Here is a 26,418-nt window from a genome sequence, read left to right as displayed (position 1 = left end):
AAAACTAAAATCTCTTACCTCAATGCAGAATCCCTCCATAAAATTACTGCTTCCCTGTCAACACAGGAGTTATGAGCAGAGCTGTCCACTTGCAGCTCTTCTGCTATGTTTCATTTTTGCATCATCCAGCTAAACGCATGCTAACATCACATGTGGTAGACCAGGCCCCAAATTTCTGTGTTCTCAAATGATGCAGTTTGGAAATATACACAGCACACGAGAGAGGGCTCCAACTCAATATTTGTATGTGTTTTAGCAAATTGTGGTGTAAAATATTTTATTTATGTCTTACATTGTCGATTTGATCATGATCTGGATCTTAGCATATGTGGTTATGTTATGTCCACGTGACAGTCCTCATTAAGCAACACGTAGCATTCAATTGCTGTTTCACACGTGGCCACCAGAGAGCAGCACAATCTCTCTTCTAAAGGAAAAGAAAAGAGGGGGGGGCACCTGAGATAAACTGAAATGGATTATGGAATAAGAAGCTGTATTAGGTAAGGTCTGGTTAGCGCTGCATGAACCAGGATTAATATAGTAGAAACAAGTAAACCAACATATATACATGTGTATGTATATGGTGTTTTACAGTAAAGACAGAATCAGGCTCCCACACTGCATACAACACAGAAAAACACCAACTGCACAGAAAATGAGAGGACAGAGGTGCATCTTCAGGTTAGACTTAAACATAATTCAAGCTGACGGATGTCTGAGGTCGCTCAGATCATTTTAAAGTCTTGGTGCAATGAGAGCAAAAGCATGAGCTAAGACGGGAGGAGAGCTTTGTGCTCAATAATCAATTACAGGCTCTTTCCATTTCTTACTCTCTATCTAACAAGATCCCATAAAAACTCCGCCACCCCCACCCTGCTTGCCCATTTCCCCTTCCACCCTTTTCTCTGTCAGATCTTGCATTTGCAGAAACTATAAAGTTTGGAGCTGAATTTCACTCAGCCACTGAGGTGAAAGACAAATAGTGGAGGACAGTGTAGTCCTGCACATGGTCACCATTCTAACCTTTAAAATTACTGGGAAGTTGGAGCTGTGTGCAGGCTTCACCACAATTTGTGTGATCCCATGAGGAGCAAAAGGCTCGACTTCCACTGGAGGAGACAGCAGAAGATCATGGGAACAAAGCAGCAACGTTTATGTTTGCTGTTCAACCGAATACACGATAATATGCATTACTTAGTGGAAGCTCTGTTAGTCCCACAGGAATAACACACTCACTCTCTCTCTCACACACACACACACACACACACACTAATTTCTGTAAGAAGACTGATAACATCTGTATCAATTTATCCTGCAGAGTCAATGAAAACGCAGAAATAGAGAAGAAGTTTTATTAGTTCAGCCCAGCAGCACAACTGAACAAAGACCATGTGGACATGAAAACTTTTGATAAGCCAGTTTTTCCAAAATATTTAGCACACATAATTGCAAAAGCATGTGTCTGAACTGGCTGAAACGGCATATCACGCATCGTTCAGGCGTTATGTAGTGTGAGACTGGCGCTCTGAATTCCTAACCAGCAGGTCCAGCCTGCTGCACAGCAGAGACTTTGGGTCTGTTACCCCCCCGCGTGGCGAGAAAAGGACTTTTATTGACGTTGTGTGCTTCTGACATCATTTGAAGCAGTGACACTCTTGGGTACGATGCATCAGCCTCCCTCCTCCCACACATGTTCAGCTCTATAAACACGTGCATATGTCCACACGCACACGCAATAACACCAAAGGGATGCTGATGGGCAGTTTCTCACGCTTAAAGCTTACAGAGTTGTTTTAGGAAAGCTTTTAGTTTCTTTTATTCTTCCACTAAAACACATCTGTTTTCTTTAAATAAAATATAAATTTAAATTGTGATTTTTTTTTTCCCACATCCTGCAAATGATGCTAGCTGTCTTCCATGTGTCGCTTGGATTTTTTTCAGGCCCAACGGTCTCCACATGCTGAGAGGAGGCAAGTGGGAAATAAATAAAGCTTTTGTCAAACGCCTGCTGGCCCTCGTCCCAGTTTCTTCATCCCATCCTCTTCCTCTGTGCGTCCTCTGTGCCTCCTCAGGTAGCAGACAAGGCTGACAGCTCAATACTGCCTTTATCCGTTTGGACACCTGTGCTATGCATGCACAGAGTGTCTGCTTGTACTGTCTTTTCAGTGTGTGTACGCATGGCATTCACTGTGTGTTTTTTCTAAACACGAGTCTTTCTCTTCGAGTCTCCGTATTACAGTTCATCACGCGACGCTCGGGCCGCAGGAGGCGGCGAGTCTCCCGTCACGCTGTTTTGCGCCACGGGCCGGATGCGACCCTGCTGGGCCGTTTTGCGGGCGTGCTGCCGGTCCCAGTCTGTCGCCACGGCATCATCGTCCCAAATGGTGGAGGTCTCGGTGTCGCTGATGTACCCCGGCTCTCCGGTGTAGTGTGTGGGATAGATGAGCAGCGGCTCCACGGAGAAGGCCTTCAGGTCTCGGGGCCCAAAGTGAGACATGTACTCAACGCTGAGAATATAGAGGAGAGGAAGAGGAGGGGCGTAAGAGACAACGTTGAAACAAACTTCATGATGAGAACAGCAAGTTTGTTTTACTTTGGCTGCAGACAAGAACCCATATTCTTTGTACATGAAGTCAGAGGAGACGCTATATGGATAGAAATATTGTGCCACACCTCTTAATATTTAAATAAAGCACTTAGCACAGTAAAAGTGAATATATTTGGTTTGTGGTGTGTTTATCTTTTTCAAAATCTCACTTACATGAAACAGACCAGGCAGTTCTAATCACATGTTAAAAGCCCGTTAACACTCCACAAGGATGGTGAAACCCTACACCTTTATTACAGGGAGTGCAGAATTATTAGGCAAATGAGTATTTTGTCCACATCATCCTCTTCATGCATGTTGTCTTACTCCAAGCTGTATAGGCTCGAAAGCCTACTACCAATTAAGCATATTAGGTGATGTGCATCTCTGTAATGAGAAGGGGTGTGGTCTAATGACATCAACACCCTATATCAGGTGTGCATAATTATTAGGCAACTTCCTTTCCTTTGGCAAAATGGGTCAAAAGAAGGACTTGACAGGCTCAGAAAAGTCAAAAATAGTGAGATATCTTGCAGAGGGATGCAGCAGTCTCAAAATTGCAAAGCTTCTGAAGCGTGATCATCGAACAATCAAGCGTTTCATTCAAAATAGTCAACAGGGTCGCAAGAAGCGTGTGGAAAAACCAAGGCACAAAATAACTGCCCATGAACTGAGAAAAGTCAAGCGTGCAGCTGCCAAGATGCCACTTGCCACCAGTTTGGCCATATTTCAGAGCTGCAGCATCACTGGAGTGCGCAAAAGCACAAGGTGTGCAATACTCAGAGACATGGCCAAGGTAAGAAAGGCTGAAAGACGACCACCACCGAACAAGACACACAAGCTGAAACGTCAAGACTGGGCCAAGAAATATCTCAAGACTGATTTTTCTAAGGTTTTATGGACTGATGAAATGAGAGTGAGTCTTGATGGGCCAGATGGATGGGCCCGTGGCTGGATTGGTAAAGGGCAGAGAGCTCCAGTCCGACTCAGACGCCAGCAAGGTGGAGGTGGAGTACTGGTTTGGGCTGGTATCATCAAAGATGAGCTTGTGGGGCCTTTTCGGGTTGAGGATGGAGTCAAGCTCAACTCCCAGTCCTACTGCCAGTTTCTGGAAGACACCTTCTTCAAGCAGTGGTACAGGAAGAAGTCTGCATCCTTCAAGAAAAACACGATTTTCATGCAGGACAATGCTCCATCACACGCGTCCAAGTACTCCACAGCGTGGCTGGCAAGAAAGGGTATAAAAGAAGAAAAACTAATGACATGGCCTCCTTGTTCACCTGATCTGAACCCCATTGAGAACCTGTGGTCCATCATCAAATGTGAGATTTACAAGGAGGGAAAACAGTGAACTCTCTGAACAGTGTCTGGGAGGCTGTGGTTGCTGCTGCACGCAATGTTGATGGTGAACAGATCAAAACACTGACAGAATCCATGGATGGCAGGCTTTTGAGTGTCCTTGCAAAGAAAGGTGGCTATATTGGTCGCTGATTTGTTTTTGTTTTGTTTTTGAATGTCAGAAATGTATATTTGTGAATGTGGAGATGTTATATTGGTTTCACTGGTGAAAATAAATAATTGAAATGGGTATATATTTGTTTTTTGTTAAGTTGCCTAATAATTATGCACAGTAATAGTCACCTGCACACACAGATATCCCCCTAAAATAGCTAAAACTAAAAACAAACTAAAAACTACTTCCAAAAACATTCAGCTTTGATATTAATGAGTTTTTTGGGTTCATTGAGAACATGGTTGTTGTTCAATAATAAAATTATTCCTCAAAAATACAACTTGCCTAATAATTCTGCACTCCCTGTAGTGCTGAAAGGAGCTGACCTGCTGCCTCTTCCACACAATGAGGTCTTTCACTCTGGCTTCACTGTCAGATATTCCTCTTTCTCCTGTTTTTGTGTATTTGTGAGCAAAGACGGGGATGGAAGACAACAAAATCCCACACGAAAAATGGAGCTGATAACCCCTGCTGTTTACGCGCTAGTATCGTACAACACATGGCACTTTTTCCCCCGCACACTTTTCCACATTTCCCTCACAAACTCTCTCACTGTTGAATACACACAGTGTATTTGTGTAGTAATCTATACACTCCACGCTGGACACACATCGCCGTATATTTATATAGTAACACACACACTTGCACAGTGTTCATCTTATGCACACCCCCACACTGGGAACTCTATCAATGGGAATCCTGTCCCTCTTTCCACAACCAGCAGGAAAAGCCGTGCTGGTCTACATTCCTCAAAGAGAGAGGAGGAAGGGGGTGGAGACGAGGGTGACACAGGGACGCAGGAGGTGTACAAAGAAGTAAATTTTGCAGAGGAGAATGTAGTAAAGCGCTAAGGAGAACGTGCAAAGAATGGTGAAAAAAAGGAGAGCCAAGAAGAGTGGACGCCACAGTGTGGCAATGAAGGTGCTACGCTAAAATAATGTGGGGGGGCTGAGCAGGAATTCCCAAGGAAAAAAAAAAAACGAAAGAGAAAAGCCGGCATTGTGTCTCGTGTAAGGCACCGTACCCAGTGAACCCCCAGAACAATCCCAGCCCTGTGGGCGAGGAGCACAGAGAGGGGGAATGAGCTGGTGCTGGCGAGAAAAGCAAAGAAAACGGGACAAGAGAAAGTGAAAAATGATGGAGGCAGAGACATTACAAAGAACATAACAGACAAATGTTGTGGTTCACCACCAGAGCACAAACTAGAAATCTGCACACTGCCATGCAGTCTAAAAATCACAACAGAGACATGCGCACGCGTGTCCGTGTCTATGTCTATGTATAGATAATTACTGCATAGAAACTGCTTTATTTCTGTGCTGCTTCATTGCCCTTTGAGTATGACTTTTTATGCATAAACTGGATCCACACATGCCAAAAGTCCATACACTTTTAAATTTAGCCTTGGCTATGTCATCCTCTCCACGTGGATCACCTGATCTACTCTTAGGTAAGAGTGCAGTGCACCTGCGATCATCTATTTGTGGTCCTCAGTAAATATTTGTCCGTCTGTTCAGAAACCAGACCGTCTAAAGGGTCTTTGTCTGAGTATCACACAGAGGCGTTGTGTCCTGTACCGTTGTGCAGTCCTTAAATAAAACCCTCTTCCTCTGCATCCCATCCATGTTATTTACAGTGTATCAGATTAAGCACATTTCACGTAATCGCTGTAATTTAAAATTAAAGAGCAGGGTCGTAAAGACAGACTTGGGGTGTTTGTTGAACATGATGGGCAGGAACTCGTCAACAGGGAGCATCTTAGGCAAAGGCTGAGCAGCCAGCAGCTTTCTGGCCCCTCGGTGTGACAGTGCGTAGCCGAGCGTCCAGTAGGAGTAGTCAGCCTCGACTAGGTTGTTTACACCCTCCACTGACCGCTCCGGCTGCTGCACCTGCATGCGTTTACGGCCCACGTAGCTGAAAACAGACCAAGACAAATGCAGCTTTAACCAGGATTCATTTAAATGTGCTCGAATGACACGCATTCATAAAAATAATGAAAAACCAGAAGATTTCTGATCTGAATATAACTAATGTCAAGCAGGTGATCTCACATCAGGTCCCAGTCCAGCTGGGTGTTGTCTGTGTCATCCATTATGGCCTGCAGCCGTCGCTTAAACCTGGGCTCAAACCTCACGTCATCCTCTAAAACAAGAACCTTCTGGAGGTCACGCTCCACCACCTGACGGTGACAAAACACAAACACTGGGGTTAAAATGAAAGCGTGCCACGAGTGCTGCTCTCCTTAGATTGATTTTTGGCCATCGTTTTCTGCGGTGACTGTTTTTTTAAAACCGAAAAGCTGAGTCACCTTAACTCAGTGTTGGTTTTTCCTCGTTTTACTGTAGCAATCAACTATGCTGTGTCTGTCTGCCTCTTCTTTGGACAGTCATGAGTGAGATTAACAGCTTACAGCCATACCACCCTGAGCACACCTGAACGTGTCTGATCTTGGAAGCTAAGCGGTGTCAGTTCTGGTTAGTATTTGGGTGGGAGACCGCCTGGGAATGCCACATGCTCTAAGATTTCAATTGGGGGGTGGCGACACGGCAATGGCCACTCTGGACCAAAATTGTGCAGTTTTTGTGCTTTTCATTGCGACTTCTGAGCCACATAGACACCAACACAAGTGGTGTTCGTGTTTACTTCTGCACAATGCTCAGTCTTTTGCACATAACTAGTGCACTGTCTTGTTTCCGTATCATTTTGTTCTGTCTGGTCTTGCACTGTCTTGTGTCTGCATTTTTGCAATTTGTTCACACTTGCACTTTATGTAGTCCTGTGTTGATTGTCTGTTATATGTAGCACCAAGGTCTTGGAGGAACGTAGTCTCACTTCACCTGTATACTGTATCACTGCACATTGTTGAAATGACAATAAAGGCACTTGATTTGACTTGATCTGTTCATGTAGGTCATGAAGTCAGGCACCAGTCTCTGTACATCAACCAATAGCTCCCTATGTTTCCTGCTCCCTCTGTGAGCTCTTCTCAAACTTACAAAGCACCTCCTTTTCATAGTGTTACTTATTTAATCAAAGCCACTCAGTCATGAGAAAAAGAGATTTCACAGGTCTACATAGAGCCTTGTGAAAAATCAAGTACACTAGAGGATTCAGCACTTTCCAGTTTCATTGTACTATTGTAATAGAAATGACTGCGCAATGACAATAAAGAGTTATCTTACTTGAAACACCACTTTAAGCAGCAGTGACAGCATCCAACTACAAATATAATCTATATAATATAATATAAATATATATCAAATGATCTCAAAGTTTTTTCTGTTAATTAATAAATCATTATATTAATTTTAATATCAGGGTGTCAGACACCAGCTACTCCGAAGGAATAAAGTATCCAGTAAAACAAAACTTTAGCAAGTGGAATCGATGCTTTTAAGTTTGAACACTTTAAAAAGTGTCTTTATCTGATTTAGTGCTTTTGCTCTCCCTGGCCTCACCTGTGTCCATATAGAGTGATGGCTGAGGAAGCAGCCGATCTCCCCTCTGGTCAGTACCCGACCAGAGTACGGGTCCTTATAGCCTGGCAACATCTCTATTCCCAACCTCTGCAGCTGGGATGTATTCAAAGCCCTGAGAGAGGGAACAGATTGAAAAAACGATGAAAAACATCATATATCTACAGTTTACACTCACTGCTTTGTTAGTCATCAGTAAAAACTGCCGTGCAAATAAACACAGGAAAAGGGACTAGAACATTCTCATTTGTGGATTAAAATAAGCAGAGGAGGAAAAACCAGTCAAGTGTATTTCTACAAAAGCAAAGTATCTGTAGCATAAAAACACGCTTTTGTGACTAAATTAAAGAATGTATGTCTTGGATTTAATCATCATCGGATTCATGGATGCGTGTTTGTCTGGAACGTACTTCCCGTCCACTGCGTCTATCAGCGTGGAGTGAAGCCCCAGTGCGGCCATTGTTTTCAACATCCTGGTGCTTCTGTCCAGTCGGCGCTTGAGGTTGATCAAGAAAATCTAAGCAAGCAAAGAAAATAAGAGACATAAGAAAAAACTGTGAAAGTGCAAAGAGACAGTTTTGGTTGCACTCTTGTTCCTCTGGGCAGAGCCAGCACTCACAGAAAAATGATTTTTAACCATAAACATGAAGGATTTAATCATTAAAATGTGACAGTATAAACTAATGTATAGGGGTGGGTTTTTATAATCGATTTATAGATTAAAATCGATTCTGGCTTGGATAACGTGAAATCGATTCATTAAAATCCTGAATCGATTTTTTAATATAAATTTATTTTGCCCGAAATGCCAGAATCTCAGGTGAAACCTCAAAATTTCAACAACCACCAAACAGCTAAGACAGTAAATGAGAGCAGGTACACGAAGACGTAAACACACAGCGCGGACCCGCGGATCAGAATCAGTGAGATGTCGCCTTTCTCACCCGATGGCACGGACACGGTCGGGGCTGAAAGCCGACAGCTGGCTGATTCTGATCTGTCGGCGGGTCCGCGCTTTGTGTTTACGCCCTTTTTGCGCTGATTCTAAAGCTGTTAGTTTGATCTCTCTCCGAACAATATTGACTGAACCAGCAGCAAAAGAAGAACCAAACTGCGCTTCACATAAACATCGTCATGAATTCACTCTGACTTTTGCTATTTTTCTTCCACCAGGATAAAATCACACTTCATGCACAGCTCTCTCTCTCTTCAAGAACAGTTTCTTGTCTAAAAATCTGTTTTCTGCATTATTCGCTTGCTTGTTTACCGTTGTTTACAGCGCTCTCGGTCGCTGTTTTTTTTTTTTCGTTTTACATACTTCCGAAAAGAAAACCACCTTTATGTTTTTCTGTGTTTTGTCTTCAGCTACTTTGACACAAAGGCATCTGCTGTGACGCTTACACCTTTGATAAAGTCTTGCGTGTGTCAGCTTCCTTTTTATAGATACAAAAATATGTAAATGTACTGATCTGAATTATAATATTTCTGACTGTCAAAATTTCCCAGATTCAAATCGAATCGAATTGAATCGAATCGTGGATCGAATCAATTCGGGACCTTGTGAATCGGAATTGAATCGATTCTAGAAATCAGTGACGATACCCAACCCTACTAATGTACATTATATATAACATTTTGCTCTTAATTTACATGTAATCAGATTACTCTAAGTCAGCATTCTGGGCACAAGCATTTTTTAACTCACTTCATCAAAGCCCATCCTGCTCTGGGGGGATGGTGGAGAGTACAAATACTCGGAGGGCTCGATATCGTGGTCAACTGTTGACACAGAGAGGAGGAAGGTGAAGGGTTATAACAGGATAAACAGGATTAGTAAAAGCCTGAACTTCCTCTTGATTGTGATGGTTCATTTGATTAGGTTTATATGAAAGCTCAGCAGAGGGAGGAGTAGTAACAGAAGTCAAAGGGAAAGAAAACAAGAAGAAATGGGGGTGGCATGGATAAACAGAGCAGGGAGGGCAGCAAGATCGCAATCATGGAGGGTCATGGCGGTCAAGAAAGAGAAGAAGCCAGGCTGAGAGGCGGAGTAATCAAGGAATGACAGATAGCAGTCACAATAAGTGTGTAATAGAGTGTGTTTGTACTCACTCAGAGCCTCTGTGATGGTGTGTATGAAACTCTCGCTTTCATCTTCAACATTTTGCTGTGCCTTGAGAGGGACGGGCAGGAAGCCATAGTGCTCTCTGTTACACACATACATCTGCACACCTAAGACACACACGCACACACACACACACACACACACACACACACAGGGATGTAAACATAACCTCTTGACCCAAATTAGACTACTTGGGGCCCTCGCCCCTCCTCTCACGTGCACACAGTAAATAATCTCTGAAACCAAACAGAAACTCTTCCCAATCACAACCTGAATGAGAGCAAGAGGCTGCACAGGCTTGAAATCATATAAATACACTGATCGGGCAGGACATTATTACCACTGACAGATGAAGTGAATAACACTGATTATCTCAGCAGCCGTCAGTATCTATTAAAAGGTCCAGGGAAGGAAGAGTGGCGACCCAGCAACAGGGTCATGGGCGGCCAAGGCTCACTGAAGCACGTGGGGAGCGAAGGCCGGTCCGTGTGGGCCGACCCGGCAGACGAGCTGCTGTTGCTCAAACTGCAGAAACAGTTCATGCTGATAGAAAGGTATCAGAAAAGTTTGAGATGCTGACTCCGCCTCCAAATTCCCCAGTTGCAGCCCAGTCGATTATCTGTGGAACGTTCTGGACAGACAAGGATCCACGGAGGCTCCAGCTCACAGCTAACAGGACTGAGAGGATCTGCTGCTAACATGCTTGTGCAGATACCACAGCACAGCTTCACGGGTCGACTGGAGTCCATGCTTCGACGGGCAACATCTCTATTCTCCACCACTGTATTAGGCAGGTGGACATAATCGGTCTTATCGGTGTATGAGCTGATGATTGTGCCTTGTTTATGCCCAAACATGCTTCATGTTGCAGAACGTTTGAGATTTTATTACATTTGTGAATGACTCCGGTCTAACACGTGCAGTGAAATAATGCACAACTGCAGGCACCTAAATGCACAGCTATACATGCTGAAACAAATTTGAAGAAGACGTCTTTGTTTCTTTCTGTGTCTTCGGGTTTGCATCTGTTAGTGCTTTTCCTTCTTCCAGAAGATCAGTCCTAACAGTCGCATTTGTTCCATATCGGATTATGCAAATCCACAAACACTGATTTGGTTGCACACACTTACAAACCTCCCCCATGTTCAACAAAGAAGACACATGGATCCATTTATCTTACTCTCTTGCTCATTTACCTTAATTTGACACATGTGCATGAAACCAATGAAACGCACTGTGTTATACAACAGTAAACATCTGCACAATAAAAAAGTTTGCAAAAAACTGCAGGTGCATGAATGAAGTCATAGATAGCTCAGAGTTCAACACGGTGGAGCTGCCATAAGGCATTTCTCTCCTTTTGTGGTCTGCTGCGAGCAGGGAGATTCAAACTGACCTGCTTGACGTGCCGAGAAGGCAAAAACCATGATGTCATCAAATGCCCAGCTGTAGTCTGGGTGAGGGGGGTAGAAAGCCAGGTCCCTGCTGGATTCACGACGCAGGTCCAATAGGAAGGTGCTGTGCACCATGGGAACGGGGAAGCAGCCGAGCCGCTTCCACTCCCTGATTGGCTGGTAGTCTGGGGTTCGCTTGTAGTAACCCTGACATGAAGGACGGAGTTTAAAAAAACGGCAGGCTGATTAATAAATCCGGATTAGTGGATGGACGGAGGGTTGAATTTAACTGTACCTGTGGAGTCATGCCACACCAGAAGTTAGAGTAAAGAGAGCGCGATTCTAACATGGGAGCCACCAAGGTCAAGTTCTCAGCCATCATCAGGTTCAGCACGCGAGGATTAGTCAGCAGGTTGTCGCTGTCCACAAACTGAAGAGGAGCAGGCGAGAGCAATCACAAACAAAGAATACGAAACATGAAATTACAGAGATTTCATATACGCAGACGTTAGCTTGAACACAGTCACAGCTTCTTCAAAAAAACAGCACTCAAAAATTAATTAACCATCAAAATGTAAAAAGCTTTAACTGATATATTTTACATTGTACATCAGACAAAACAAACCATTTAAATATAAAAAGTAATTATACACCATTGTGTACACATCTAAAAATGATTTAACGCTCTCACTGCTCAAACAAAGCTAAACATAATATCACTTCAAACACACAAATCACATAAACGTTAGCTGTTTGGCGTCTGCTTTACACATACGGCACACTTTGTTATTAAGTTTCTGTCAGAGAAAAGAAGTTAAACTACAGACTGAATCCCTGAGATATGTTTAAATATCGTCTCAGGTTTTCTACATGATAAAGAAAAGCTGCCTGTAGTGAACAAAAGGCCTCTGTTAGCACGACTCTTTGGGCTTAGAATGCAAGAAATTAATGTGTGTGTGAATAAAAGTTTGTGCTGATACACAGAAAATGTCTTTCTTTTTTCTCCGGAACCATTGTAGAACAAAAAAATGACATTTCTACAGTTGATCGTGAAAAATGGACATTTCTTTTGTTTTACTTATTTACTTTGGTGCACATAAATGAGCTACACAACGCCTTTATCGGTAAAGCTGTAAACCCCCATTAAAAATCAGTCCTAAATTTGAGCCCTCTTTCACATCCTAAAAAAGCTATCAAGCAGGTCGGATTGGAGTCCTTGCCGGGCTGATTCTGGTTCACGGGCCTTATGTTTGACACCCCTGCCTTTAAGGATCAAAGCAGCACACAACCAGCCACCAGAATGATCCACTGGTGCAAATGTCATTGGCTGATTTGATTTTGTTCTGAGGTTTAATATGGCTGTAAGCACTCAGCAGGATACTGGCTCTGCTTCTAGATTCTGGGGAAAGAGCTTCAGGGTAAATACCTACTGCACATTTAAATTTAAACTAAAGAGGTTACCAGGATGTAGTCAGCCCATCGTTCCCGGACGGCCTTCAGAGCAGCCTGTCTTAGCTTCATTACATGGTTGAATCTGGAAGGAGGCCAGTGTTTAGGGCCCCATTCGTCTGTGTAGGACCTGAGAGAAAAAACACACTTTTTCAGTGTCCACTATCCCATCAATGGGCACAAATGACTGATGAAGAGAGGAGGAACTAGACTTGGTCTAAACGGGTCTGATGAGTGATTCTCGTGGATTTACCTTGGCTCCTCCATCGGTCTCCACTCCACGTAGTGGTAGACGTGCTGAGCTCTCTTCAGCCATTCTCTTAACATGGCGGTGGTGTTGTCCACATTATGGTCTGTCGCTGCCCTAAATGACCAACGCAGACAACACAGGACTCCATTCAATGAACAGCCACAAGTTCAACTGGAGAAACAACAGCACAGCTTGTTCACACGCATCTGCTGAACACTTCTCCTGAGCACACCACGCCAGGACTGTTTTCACTGTGCAGAAACAAGAGGAAGTGAAGAAGAGTCGAACACAACGCTCAGAACTGCAGACTGTGGTCAGCTTGATGTAACAAGGAAGAGGTAGGTACTCTCTTCCATGTCCAGGGAAGAGAGTTTCTTCCTAAGTACTGTCCGTTGTTACAGCAGGCAGTTTCAGTGTTGCAGAGCCTCTTTGCTGCCTAATTAACTGCAGTGCTGGAGAACAGGCGACGTCTCACGAGTCACCGTGCAGGGAAGTGTTACTGCAAGCCTACCATAACCCTGCTTTAAGCCTGACTGCTAGGTTTTGAACAATTATGAGCGCTGACAAAGAGAACCATTAAACCACTCCAACTTTGGGCACAAAGACTTAAAAAAGCAGGAATAACTGCAGCTACAACTGTATTTAGCTTCATTAAATTGTGAATGTTGATTCAATGTTATTGGAGCAATAACATGCAATTACTCCTGTCAAGCCTCACCCTAACCCTAAAACATGTCCAAAGATATACCTTAAAGAATAACTGTTTATGATATGATCTCATATGAATACATAAACAGATTTAGACCCCGAAAAACAGCAGAAATACCTGTAAGCATCGTGGTGTCACCCCTGTGGTTTGCACTCTTTCTTTGCAAAGATTTCCACTTGAGCTAACAGCTGACTCAGAGGAGACAGTGTGACTACTGTATGTGTGAGCGGGAGCTTGTGTGGATATATAAATCTGTGCGAGAGAAGTTAAGACCATAAACATGCCCTCGTTGTAGTTTTTGCTATCACTTCACTTTTTGGGGCAGCAGAAAAATAAACTTCACCTGCCACAAACTCACTTTACTTTTAAAATGTCACTTAAGGAGGAGAGGTCAACAGATCTGGAAGCAGAAGCCATTTGAATGTGTGTGTACAAACACACACAGATGGAGTTTTCCACTGCTTGCTGTAATATTCCCTACTGTACTGTCTCCAAAATCACACCCAGTTTTAGTCTGGATGAACAGAGACAGAAACACCAACACGCCCAAACACACACACACACACACACACACACCCACACCCACACACACACCTGCTCTCTGTACAATAAACAGTTGCTTACATGCTCATTATCTTCATATAATTACATGTAAATAAATTACATCCGTGAAGAAAACAGATGTGCAGTCTTGCATTGTACACGGAGGTTAGTCCGACCATCAGGACGAGCTTATGTTTGGGCTTTAAGTCAACTTCAATCGGGCCAATAAACTCTTCGTCCGACATGAACAGCTGGAGAGAACCACAAGCTATATGATCAATAACTCTAATAGCATGTGTGGTGTGTGCACGTCAGTACTTGTAGATGTGTGCGGCAGACCACGAGGATGTTCAGAGCTGTGTTTTACAGCAGCATGCCTGTGTTTGGACATTTTAAATATACCCGTCTGTCCGAGTGCGTCGAAAGTCAAACGTAAGTAAAAGCAGGTGCACAATTTTAAGCAAGAGAGCAACAAAGGCAGAAAGAAGCTCTTGATGAATAGCTGCTGAACACACTGAAACACCTGGTAATAAGCAGATGTGCCCACACATTACACATTTTTTTCATCTGCTAAACAGCATTTTGCTCCAGGACATGAATATGTTCCCACATGCCAGCTCTGACGAACAGATCCAGCTCCAGGCGGAGGTTTGACAAAAATAACAATGCACGGCACGAGAAACGGGGAAGTAACGTACAGCGAGCACGTGCACGGATGGGACACGAACGATGGGCGAGATGCGAGGAACGAGTGACTGAAAGTGAAAGGAGAAGAAAAGTGGCTTTGTGTTTGGTAAACATACGCTGAAAAAATCATTTTAAACTGTTTTCAGTTAAGACTGAGCACTTTAGTGAATACCTCACAGAGCTCATTAAAATCACTTCCAAACCAAAGATTGTCCTGGCTTTGTTTTGCCCACACCATATTAAAATACTTATGATTCTTTTGTTCAATCTGCAAGGATCTAAATCTCTGCAGAGTTGTATTTTATTTTTATAGGCTCTTTTTGGCAGGATGCTGTGTCCAGGTAACCGGCCAACTGAAGGTTGATGGGTGTCTTCAAATAAGCAGCAAACAGTCTGCAGCCTCTTACAAATGGTTTGGAAAATATGGGAATGACTGATTTTAGAATAATTGTCCTCTGTTAAGAGGAATTTGCAGCTAAAGCCTAAAAGTATACTATACATACGTGTATATATGTTACTTATTCAGTAGCTGGTAGAACGAACTTTGGCTGTAAGAACTCAAAGAAACTGTTTTCTGTGTGACTTTATCAGTCTCTCTCATCACTGTGGAGGAATTTTGGCCCACTCATCTTTACAAAGTTGCTTCAGTTCATTGAAGTTTTGGGGAATTAATTTATGCACAGCTCTCTGACGGTCAGCTTGAGGTCTGGACTTTGGACCACTGCAGCAGCTTGATTCTTTTCTTTTTCATCTGTTCTGCTGGAGATTTGCTGCTGTGCTTGGAATCATTGTCCAGTTGTATGACCCAGTTTGGTCCCAGCTTGGGACAGACATCACATTTGACTCTATATATACAGAGGATTTCATGGTCCACTCAATGCCTGTAAGGTGCACAGGTCCTGTGGCTGCAAGACAAACTCACGCCCTCCACCACCGGCTTTACAGTTGATACGAGGTATTTGCATCTCCACTTGGATCTATCCAAAGAACATTGTTCCAGAAAACTTGCAGTTTTACATAGTATGACCCAAACTGTGGACTCTGAGATGGAAATCTTGAGGGTTTTTTTTCTGACCTTCATCATCTGACCTTCAGCTCAGGTCGCTGGCCTTATGATTAGGATCATTGATAATGTTGTTCCTCATTAGTTTTGTTGGCACTGCTGGGTGCTCACACTGACTGAAGATCAGTTAATGAAGTGCAGTTGATTAGCAGCACCTGCCTGTGTTTCACACACTGATTCTGCAGCTTGGCTGTTCTTCTTGAATAAATAAAAAGACAGTGTTTCTATTTATCTGAGGTTGTATTTTCCTAATGTTAGACCTGCTAAGGACCAGATTATTTCTATAATGTCCTGATACATAAAACATTAGCATTTATAGTATTTTTACAGTAACCGTGTGCAGCATCACAGCTTCCCTCTGGGTACATAAATACAAATTAAGCTATTGAGAATGATCCGCAGCTGCTTTAGAATTAAGTTTGCTTTCTGACTCTTTCCCCCTGAAACACATCCTGTTTGGCTGCCGCTCCTGCAGCCCAGCCCCTCTGAGCACTAAGAGCTCCGAGCACACTGTGATTTTCCATTACCAACATTGCATCTTAGTGTTCCTTATGATTTCTGAACATGAGAAACTTAGCAATGTATGAATCCAAGCACCATGTGCACACAATGTGCACATGTGAAACAAACAGACCGAGGCTTCTGTGTATAGGCACACAGAAAACACACTTACCCAGAGTCGACCTCATTTTCTGCTCCTCATCGCGTTTGCGGAACAGCCGGGGCTCCAACTCATTCGATCTTACTGCATTCATTCTTTATTACAAGGCAACTATCATCCTTTCTGGTGGATTTCCTCTACCTTTAGGCTGGATCAGCGAGACCTCAAAGAGCCCCTGCAGTTTCTTTCAAATCCTTCAGCTGTGCTGAGATGATACTTAAACCTCTGCAGCTTTTTGTCCCTCTAGCTATGGGAAGTAAGATAAAAATGGATGTGCAGGCGTTGATGCACAGGATGCAACACGATTCAACAACTGGGTAAATGCAACAATTTAGGATCTAGGATTTATATCCCCCTTCTTCATCATTCCATACCCTTTTTATTTTCCTCTCCTGCCCGATACTGTCCCCTCATCACCATTTTTTAAGGTTAGGGTAAGCTGCAGCCTCATTATTCTGTTGCCTGCAGCTTTGGGGTTAGGCTCAGCATCTGGATAGCACATGCTTCCTGAAGCCTCACCTACACATCCCATCACTCCTTCTCTATCACTTTATGGAAGATATTTGTTCTTCCATAAGAGCTTTTCAGCAGTCTGACTTTTAAACTTTAATCCCTATTGGACCAATCACGTGCTGCATTCCCGCCTCATACCAACCCCAGATTTCATGTTTCACAGGGCTGGTGTAAGAGCAGGAGATTAGTGTAAAATAAAGCAAATCAAAGTAGCGCGTGCACACAGTGTTACACGTGAGACAAACAGAGTGAGGCGCGACAAAAACAAATCATTTTTAAAAAATGTTCATATAGGAGTCAAAAATTTAAAGACTCTGGGCAATGTTTTGTAATAACATTGCATAAAAATGATTACCATCATCATTTCACACACTCTTCCTTATGGTTATCCAAGCCAGAAAGGTGAGCCAGATATTCTGACTTTAAGCACAGAGGCTTGACTCTGAGATTGGCCCATTGAGGTAAACACAGTTCTGAAAGGCCCAGGAGGCTAGTATCAGCTGACTGTTTATTCAATAAACTATCTAATATCACTGCCAATAATGACTGGGTGCTGCATTTAATTAGGGAGTAAGAGTACCTCTTACAGGCGTGAACATTGATGCCTTTAAAACATAATAACTATGATACAGGGTGTGCTTCTTTGGGTTGACTTTGCTATACAGTCCGTAGGCTGACGTGGCTGTCGGCTTCTTGACGGCCCGGCGGGGCAAAGGGGAAAGAGGCGGGGGTGGATGGGCAGAGAGAGATGGAGGAAGAACAGAGAAGAGTAGGGAGCGGTGAGCTGAGACGTCTGGACTGAAATTCCTCATGACTTTCAGGGTCAACAAAAGTACCCAAGGCCAACAGACTCACACTGTAGTGTAATTTCTGGCATTCATATTCAAGGCTCGAAAAAGATAGTCATCAAATGTTAGAGAAGGACAGCACTGAAGCACAGAAGAAATGAGCCCCTCTCATACAAGCCTGCAGTCTGAGAGCAAAGCGCTCTACCTGAGATCTCGACAAGAAGGATTTTAAATTCATATGGTTCTCGCTTTAATATCATGTAAAGGTCAAAGGATTCTGTCATTCAATCTGCCTCTACGCATGAGATCATGTGACATATGATACACAAGTTTTCTTACCACGGCAGTTACAGAGGCCAGAGCCCACATATACAGAAAGACATCCATTCACATTTTAGTCAATAAACTTATAATTATATAATTATCTCAAAGTGGTTTAAAGTGAAGTACATAATTTTGCTTTTAGATCCTGTTTACATGTAATTAATAATCATATATTATAAACTAATACAGTTCTTGCGTGTGCATCTTTCCTATTTTGGTCATCCTTGTGGATCGAGCTGCTGACTGAAGCTTCTGAATCTGAATAACTCAAAAGAATGCATGAAAGAGCTGTAACAAGGGAGCAGCTAGAAGAAAGACATGCATTTAAAGTGGCAGCAACCAGCAAATATACTACAACAAGATGATACACTAAAAAGTGGCAATCCCAGGCTCTAGTATTACATTTTCATGATTTAAAAAACTCATAAGACAAAGTTTAACTGATCGGTTTCACAGAATTATCTCAACATACTGCTCTATATGCTGTTGATATGACTGTGTATGATTGTGTATGTCTCCCTGAATCTATTTTTTAAACTCACAGGACACCATCTCAGTGTTCATAGGAAGCTGTTCTCAGTTTTTTCAAGTTAATCTCAGGTGAGTTTTGGCTTTTTTTTGGCACCAAAACCCTAAATATGTGTTCTAATGTTACGGATATGTAGAGTTAACATGTGTAAACGTGTAAAGTACGTTGGGCCGGTGAATTACATCAATACTTTCATACTGTAAAAAGAAAAGTTGGAGGTTAAAATGAACAGAAAGACAGAGAGAGAGAAAATCAGCAAAACGTTGAGATGGAAGAAGAGATGGAGGACCAGAAGGATGTCAGGGAAAGAGTGGAAATGACACAGTGGGGCAGGAGACAAGTCAGTAAAGTGACGCTTAAGTCTAATGAATATCATACTAGTTATGAAAATGTTTTTCTAAATTCTTTACCCGACTAATTCGTCCTCGCCTCCCTCTGAATGTCCCTCGACTTCAACTAATCTAATTTCATACTCAGGCCTCCCTCATCCTATAGACAATACCAAGCTGCCATTGTGTTTAGGTATTTGCAAATTCTACTGCTGTTGTGCTGCCAACGTCTGACCATGCTGCTGAGGTGCTGTGGAGCACATGGGGCATCTAAGCAAGAATTCACCGCCTGGAGTCCAGCACGGGAACAATCATTTCCACTCCAGGGGGGGGGGAGAGAGCGAGGAAGAGAGCGTGAAGAAAAGGCTGAGGGATTGGAGAGTAAATCATCTTTGTTTACTTCACTAGATTGAACAAATATGTCGATGCTAGAGAGAAAACATTCCCATGAAGAGCCTGTTGCTACGGGGCCGGTCTGTTATCGGGTAAAATATCGGCTGCGTCCTTTCAACTTCACAGAGAGTTGGATGGTGAGGCTGAGCGCAGGGCTGGCAAAGATTAACCTTCGAAGTTACTGCTTTTGGAAAATAGTCGGAGGGCCACATACTGTAATAACTTCTACTAATACCACCTCATGGGCTGGTGTTAAATAAAAGCCCTGTTTCCAGAAAGCTTTCAAGATGCAAGAAAAAATGTGACCACACTAAACATGCATCTTGTGCTCAGATCAAATCGGTTTAGGATAACTTCACGTTTGCAAAGCAAACTGTGCTGCAGCTGAGAAGAAAAGAGTTTCATCTGCTCCAGTGAGTTTGTGTCATTACCAGCTGCTTATCTGGAAAATGTCACCTTGTGTTTCTGGAATTTATTTTTAAAAAATCAGAGCAGATGTTTGAAGACATTTAAAGTTTCCCATGGACTGGATGTGACTGCAGTTTCCAAGTGATAATGAGTGGGAGGTAAGAGATGATCATGGACTGTTTCTGGCTCACTGTGGGCCTGGTGGTTATAAAGGGGAAGTAAATGGAAAACCGGGGCAGAGCCAAAGGAGCAGAGTAGAACACACAATCATTATGTGTCTAACAGAACACACACATGTCCACATCAAACACACAGGGTTCATGTGAGAAGAGATGCTGTCCACATGCTTGAAAATCCAGTCATACTTGTAGCAGAACTAAGGAGATCATTAGACACACTCATATTTTTCCTTAGTAAAAAAACTTGGGAAATAAAAAAGCACTTTTCTAATCATTCACAAATGCCCACGCTGTCAGTACTAACTCACAACAGTTTATCCCGTCCTCATAATTTATTCCATACGCTTGGAAGAGCTGCTCTTCAGAAAAGTCCTGCTCTGTCCCAACAAAACCAAGAACAATTTCTCCTTCACTGGTGCAATTCCACAGAGGAATGAGCCCCGAGGTAACACACCTGGCACGGCAAATCTGCTCCGCGCTCCAAAACCGATAAACGTCTAAGCCCGTTTTATTCTTTCCACTTTCCTCCACTGTATCAGTCAGAGGGAATATAAAAAGCCTGGTGAGCAAAGGGCTAAAAGAAAGAAACTATGTACTGACAATCCTGCACAGCATCACAGCTACACTCAGCTTTTACTGGACAATATGACAGAAAACTAGTTCTGCACTGGGAATGCAAAGAACTGCATTCGCAAGAGAATTTTGTGTGTTTGAGCCAACAATAACACAGAGGAACTTTGACAATCAACGCCTATAAGCAGGCACGTGGCGACAGAAGGAAGGAAGAAAACGCTTTCAGCAGGAAGAAACCTCTGCTGCGACCTGTTGGGGGTGAGAGGACGGAGAATGGACAAAAGCTGCACTGGGGAAGATATCGCCAGAGATGAATAATAACTAATAAATGAATGTAATGAATAAACCAGAGAGGGAGGTGTATTTATTACTACCTAACTCTGATTGCATATGTCACGTTATGTCACGTGACGCACGTCGGATCTTTTCATGATGTCATAATGACATGATAGATCAAAGATACCGTGGCATACCTGGCAGGATCTCCAGAGTACACGGCACACTGTTCACCAAGGCCTTCAGGATGTATTCACACAGCCGTGAAACATTGCAAACTTTTACACTCATGGCGCCTGAGGCTTTTGGGTGCATGAGGACTTGCAATTATCTCATTATTTAGAAAAAATAAAATAATAGCTGTGGTTGGCTTTTTAGTGTTCCCTGTTATTTTGCAGCTGTACAATATTTCTGTCAATGAAATGTAATGACAAGAACTGCTCATTATGTTAAACGCTATAAAAAACATACCACAAGGACCATTCCCCATTGTGTCTGAGTATAAAGTGCAGTGACGGTCATAAATATGGGTTAAGTGGCTTTACAGGATAATAAACAACATGACATTATGAAAGTGAAAAAGAGAGTCCTCCTGGGAAAAGACAGCGATGCTGGCGCTCTATGTTCCATATTCGGGTCCACAAATCATCACGACCTCCAACTGAGCACCTGGGAAAGCGCTTCAGATGAACACAGCCTGCAGGCAACACACAGCCGGCAGCCAGCGAAAAGCAGCATTAGCAGGAAACTAATAGGAGGCTGTGCTGAGTTTGAGGTTTTTCATGCATTGTGCCTCAAACATAAACACAGTTCAGTGTACGGTGAAATCTCCATCGCCTCCTTTGAAGGTGAAACTCGTAAAACTTTTAACTGGCCAAAGATAGGGCTGCCACGATTAGTCGACTAGTCACGATTACGTCGACTATCAAAATCGTCAACGACTAATTTAATAGTCGACGCGTCGTTTGAAGCTTTAGGACGCAGGAAGAAGTAGGATTTAAGAGTGTAATAACGGACTGAAACAGAAGATGGCAGCACTGCATGAAGAAGGATGACAGCTGCCGTTAAACCCCGAAGAAGAAGAAGAAGCTGTGTCCCAGAATTCATAGCGCGGCCCTGCTCAGTTTCCAACAATGGCGGCAGCTAGTTAGTTTTAATATTACTCTTATTATTCTTTCTGGGTCACAAAATAAACGTTTAACATATTTTCAGGCGAGAATGTAGCTGTGTAAACCTCAAATATCTGCTCAGTTTATCAAGACACCACATATTTTCAAAAGCGCTCCGACGTTTTCGGAGACGTCTGTTACCCACTAGCTCGATAGCGAGCCGGGGGCAAGGCTCACTAGAGCCCGTGAGAACACCGGACTCCCGGCAAATCGTTTTCAAACCCACCGCCGTCTTTCGCTATTCAGGTTAAACATATATAAGTCACTTAGATAACTTAAAAATGTTATTGTTTGGCTTTTTTAGTATTTTATTTGTTCCTGAGTAAATCGGTTTGGCTGAGATTAAAGTTATAGTTTTTACACACCTGAATAAATGTCAAAAAGACAACTGATTATCAGAAGTGTGAGATGCTTGAGAATATACTCCGGTGTCCCGTTATACTTTAGATAAACACTTAAAGCTGTAAGCTAATGATAGTTATATAAGAGCAGATGCATGCTGGTGCAATAAACTGTACCTTTTACGTCCAATGGATGCTTGAAATGATTAGTCAACTAATCGCAAAAATAATCGGTGACTAGTCGACTATCAAAATAATCGTTTGTGGCAGCCCTAGCCAAAGATAAAGCATGAAGTAATCTCAACTCAACCTTGTTTCCTCCTACTGTTACAAGAAGCATCAGAAGAAATACAAGTAATCTAATGTCATTGTTTCCCATCATGTCCGTGCCTATAAATCACAGAGATGGCAACGCCCTTGATGAGTCACTGAGTTTGACGCTTAAATCCAGTTTCTCTGACCTTATTGTTAGCCTTTCTAAACATCGGCACATTTCTCTTTCAGTGCCCGAAAGGAGAAAAACAACAAGAGGATCGAGGAGAGCAGATTTGGTGGAGCTAGTGTGGGAATGTGGATTAACTAACCTGCTACCATTGTTGACCACCTTCTCTCTGCACAGCTGCCCCCTCTCCTGCTAATTCCCTGCATTCTTTCACTCTTTAGCAGCAGTGTGAGAGCTTTTTTCAAGCCGCTGCCACTTCTCTGCGAGACCTGTGCCCGCTTGTAGGGGGAAAACTTTTACAGGCGGGCAGTTTTGTCTGACCTTCCCAAAACTGGTAGAGAGTGGTGAAGATCTGAGCGGATGATCAGATTGCCATAGAAACTGGAATAAAATGAAATGGTCATCCTAACATCCACAGCCCTGTCAGGAGAAAATCTTGCATTAGAAATAGCTATGTGACCTTACCCAGATGATTTAAAGCGGTCAAAAATACTTGAAGACAAAGGATTCAAAACTCTAAAAGCTAAAGAAGCTTCTCAATTTGACATCATATTTTATGTTATTAAAAAGCTGTGGATCCAGTGGAAAATATTTAAGGAACAAACAATTTTAGATTTTTTTTTTAAATTTAAGTACCGTGAGCTTATTTTACTGAAGACTAGAGAGGACTCTCACTTAAAACATTGGTCTTTCCAGTGTCTCCCTCTAAAAATCACCTGAATCCTTCACCACCTTTCCTGATCTGTTCCTATTGGACTGCATTTTATGAAACGGGTATGGAGAAAGAAAACAGTCCTCTGTGGTGTTCAAGCATGAAGATTCCGAGAGCGAGTACAGTGAGGAACACCGTGTCCCCATCACAAAAGCGAAGCTTCACAGCCACAAACTTTCCCTTTAGGTTTTATCACTTGGCCCATAGACAAGCTGAGGATGGTAGTAAAGCACACCAGCTACGCTCCGGGATGGCTGTGCAACATTAAACCACAGAGTCTTTGGCTCTTACCTTATGGGAACTCCAAACTCATGTCTCTATTTGCCCAAGCAGTCCACAGTCAAACATATAATGTAAAATAACAGCTCAGATGCAGTAATGTTGAGGTCATCAGAAGGAATTTGTGTTATTGTTTTATTCTCAAAGTGTTTGCATCACCCATCTATCTGAGGAGCTTCGGACACTCTGATGTTTGGGTTTGAAGCTGTCGCATAGCAGTAATGAGTTTTGTAAAAAACGCTGTAAAACACTCTGACGCGTATTTATGTGTTTAGGGATAACTGAACTACAATTGGGCATTCATTGGGCGGTTTGGCTTACACGATGGGTAACAGTAATGATGACAGCAGAGAAGCACAGAGCTGCAGTGAAACATGTCATTTTCCGGACCGACTTAACCACACAGACACTTTTTGTTAACTTAGAAAAATAAGAACTTTATAAACATTAAAACTGTTTCACTGTTTCCAATTACTCCTCCTTTAAATTACAATAAGGCAGCACCACATATTACAGACTCAGTGTTCTGGAGGTGTTGCTCAAAGTATACTGTTCACATCCTCTTACATCACCGGACAGATGTTAGTGGAAATATTTTAATCAGCTGCACCTAAAACAGACGTGTGTTAGGTGCTGATATGTTTCAAGAACGTAAAGCTTTTTTGTGCTTCTACTTTGACTGCAGGGTACAGAGATGCCTGTCGTAGCCGATGGGGCCCTAAACCACTCACAAAGCCATGGCATCTCAGGCACTTTGGCACTTTGCTGTGTAATGAAGCCTCCCTCCTCTTTGTGAGTCCCTCTAGTGCCTCTGTGTATTCTCCTGAGGGTCTTTCAATTAGACCCTCTGCAAAGAAAAGCAAGACATTCGGCAAGGGAAGGCTGGGAAACAAAGGAAAACACCGAAAGCCGGAGACCAATGCCAACAACATTGCAAACCTTCAACACAGAGCTGTTTCCATCTGCCATTTCACATGTTTTGCACTTGGATATTTAAGCCTGTGGAAGCCAGAAATCACCCATCTTTGATTTGATCCATCAGCCCGCAGAACCCACATCCTGGGCACACACACACACACACACACACACACACACACACACACACACACACACACACAGTTTACGCATGACTTCCCGTCCTGCTGTCAGACCAGCTCAGTGTCTCCTTTTATCCCCTTCACCTGCAGCGTCCCTCTTTGATGGCTTTTCATTATCACAGTCAGCTCTATGAGACCAAATGGAACACAGGACCTCACCTGGGGTGAGGCCCCTTCATACCCGGCAGCCCCGCTGCTTTAAAGCCCCGTTTCCGCAGGTTTGTGCTGAATCAGACAGAAGGAACCGTGATTAAGGGTTAAGTCAAACCTAACATGCACAGCAGCCCTTTCATCTTCTCCCACAGTGTGCAATTTGGATGCCGGCAGACACGCGAGTTAAGTACATCATAAAACTCTGCAACAGGTCTCGGAGGTTTCCAAGAATTAACGCGCACACCCGCTGCTTCTCGTTACAGATGCTCAGCATCATGTAGCTCCTGGATGTGCGCTGAGAATCTACGGGCCACTGCCCGAAATAAAACCAGGGTTTGCAGCCTGTGAATGCGGCTCTCACCAGATCGCTATGCGCTCTTTCGGGTACTCCAGCCTCTCGATGCAGCCCAGGTAGTATGGCAGGCTGTGCGCCACGTTACGAGCCACGATGGCGATCATAACCTTGGGCTTCAGCAGGGAGGACTCGGGCTTCACATGCTCCTGCACCGCCGTCACCAGCTCCGACACCCCGCCGGGCACCAGAGCGCACAGCAGCGCCCACAGCACACCGGCTCCCGCAGTCCGGGCAGCTCGCATCGTCGCTTCCAAAATCCGCCGCGAGTCCAGAGAGTGAGGCAGAGAGAGAGGAGTGAGCCGAGGATCAGCCACGCTGCCACTGGGAGGGAGGGAGGGAGAGAGGAAGGAAGGTGTGGGTGGGTGTAGGTCTCCACACCTCCTTACTCCTCCTACATCCCTGAGGGCTGCTGCTGCCGTGGAGCCCTCATCAAACTTCTCAATTTACTCATAATAATCATTATTATCCAGAGTCTCACGGAGCACCTTGGATTCTAATAAATTGCCTGCTTACAGTATGATGATGATTCTTAAATCATCTCTATCAGTTATTAGGGGCGATCGTGGCTCCAGAGTTGGGAGTTCGCCTTATAATCGGAAGGTTGTCGGTTCGAGCCCCGGTCGTTGTGTCCTTGGGCAAGACACTTCACCCGTTGCCTACTGGTGGTGGTCAGAGGGCCCGGTGGCGCCAGTGTCCGGCAGCCTCGCCTCTGTCAGTGCGCCCCAGGGTGGCTGTGGCTACAACGTAGCTTGCCATCATGAATGGGTGGATGATGTAAAGCGCTTTGGGGTCCTTAGGGACTAGAAAAGCGCTATATATCCATTCAGTAAACTGGGGTAAGTGAGCCCCGCTCGCTATACTTCTCCTCCTTCCTGCACGTTTTCCTAAATGTTTCTTTCCTTTTCCACGCCTGGAGCCTTGACAGCCTTCTGGATGCCGCAGAGTTGGAGACCATGAAGTCATCAACTCTGACATCAGAGTGCTGCACTTCGCAGAGTGCTGCACTTTTTTCCCTCTGAAATTCTTACAGCACGGTGCAAAACTCTTTTATCATTTGTTAGAAAAATGGGAAATAGAAGCATTGATTTACTGAAACATTTAAAC

The 26,418-nt window shown here is 43.5% G+C and overlaps 1 protein-coding gene across 2 annotated transcripts; it reads right to left on the bottom strand.

The window, feature by feature from the left end:
* Positions 1-1,338: 1,338 nt before the first annotated feature.
* Positions 1,339-25,641, bottom strand: colgalt2b (collagen beta(1-O)galactosyltransferase 2b). Of its 2 annotated transcripts, none has more exons than XM_084922532.1 (12): positions 25,321-25,641; positions 12,795-12,905; positions 12,554-12,671; positions 11,388-11,522; positions 11,095-11,299; positions 9,686-9,805; positions 9,282-9,355; positions 7,987-8,093; positions 7,559-7,691; positions 6,152-6,279; positions 5,808-6,014; positions 1,339-2,507 (listed from the first exon to the last, which is right to left on the bottom strand). In XM_084922532.1, the coding sequence occupies exons 1-12, from the start codon at positions 25,554-25,556 to the stop codon at positions 2,234-2,236; spliced, it is 1,848 nt and encodes a 615-aa protein (XP_084778658.1). In that variant the 5' UTR covers positions 25,557-25,641; the 3' UTR covers positions 1,339-2,233. The 2 variants fall into 2 exon arrangements, with proteins under 2 accessions (XP_084778658.1, XP_084778659.1); XM_084922533.1 differs by lacking the exon at positions 25,321-25,641 and adding an exon at positions 16,467-16,895.
* Positions 25,642-26,418: the final 777 nt, after the last annotated feature.

This window comes from Perissodus microlepis, chromosome 23 (genome assembly GCF_051167445.1).
Source record: "Perissodus microlepis isolate ML-2025 ecotype Zambia chromosome 23, ASM5116744v1, whole genome shotgun sequence".
Classification (NCBI taxonomy): domain Eukaryota; kingdom Metazoa; phylum Chordata; class Actinopteri; order Cichliformes; family Cichlidae; genus Perissodus; species Perissodus microlepis.
Note: the sequence above shows the minus strand (reverse complement) of the source record. Positions and strands in the feature narration are given on the sequence as shown.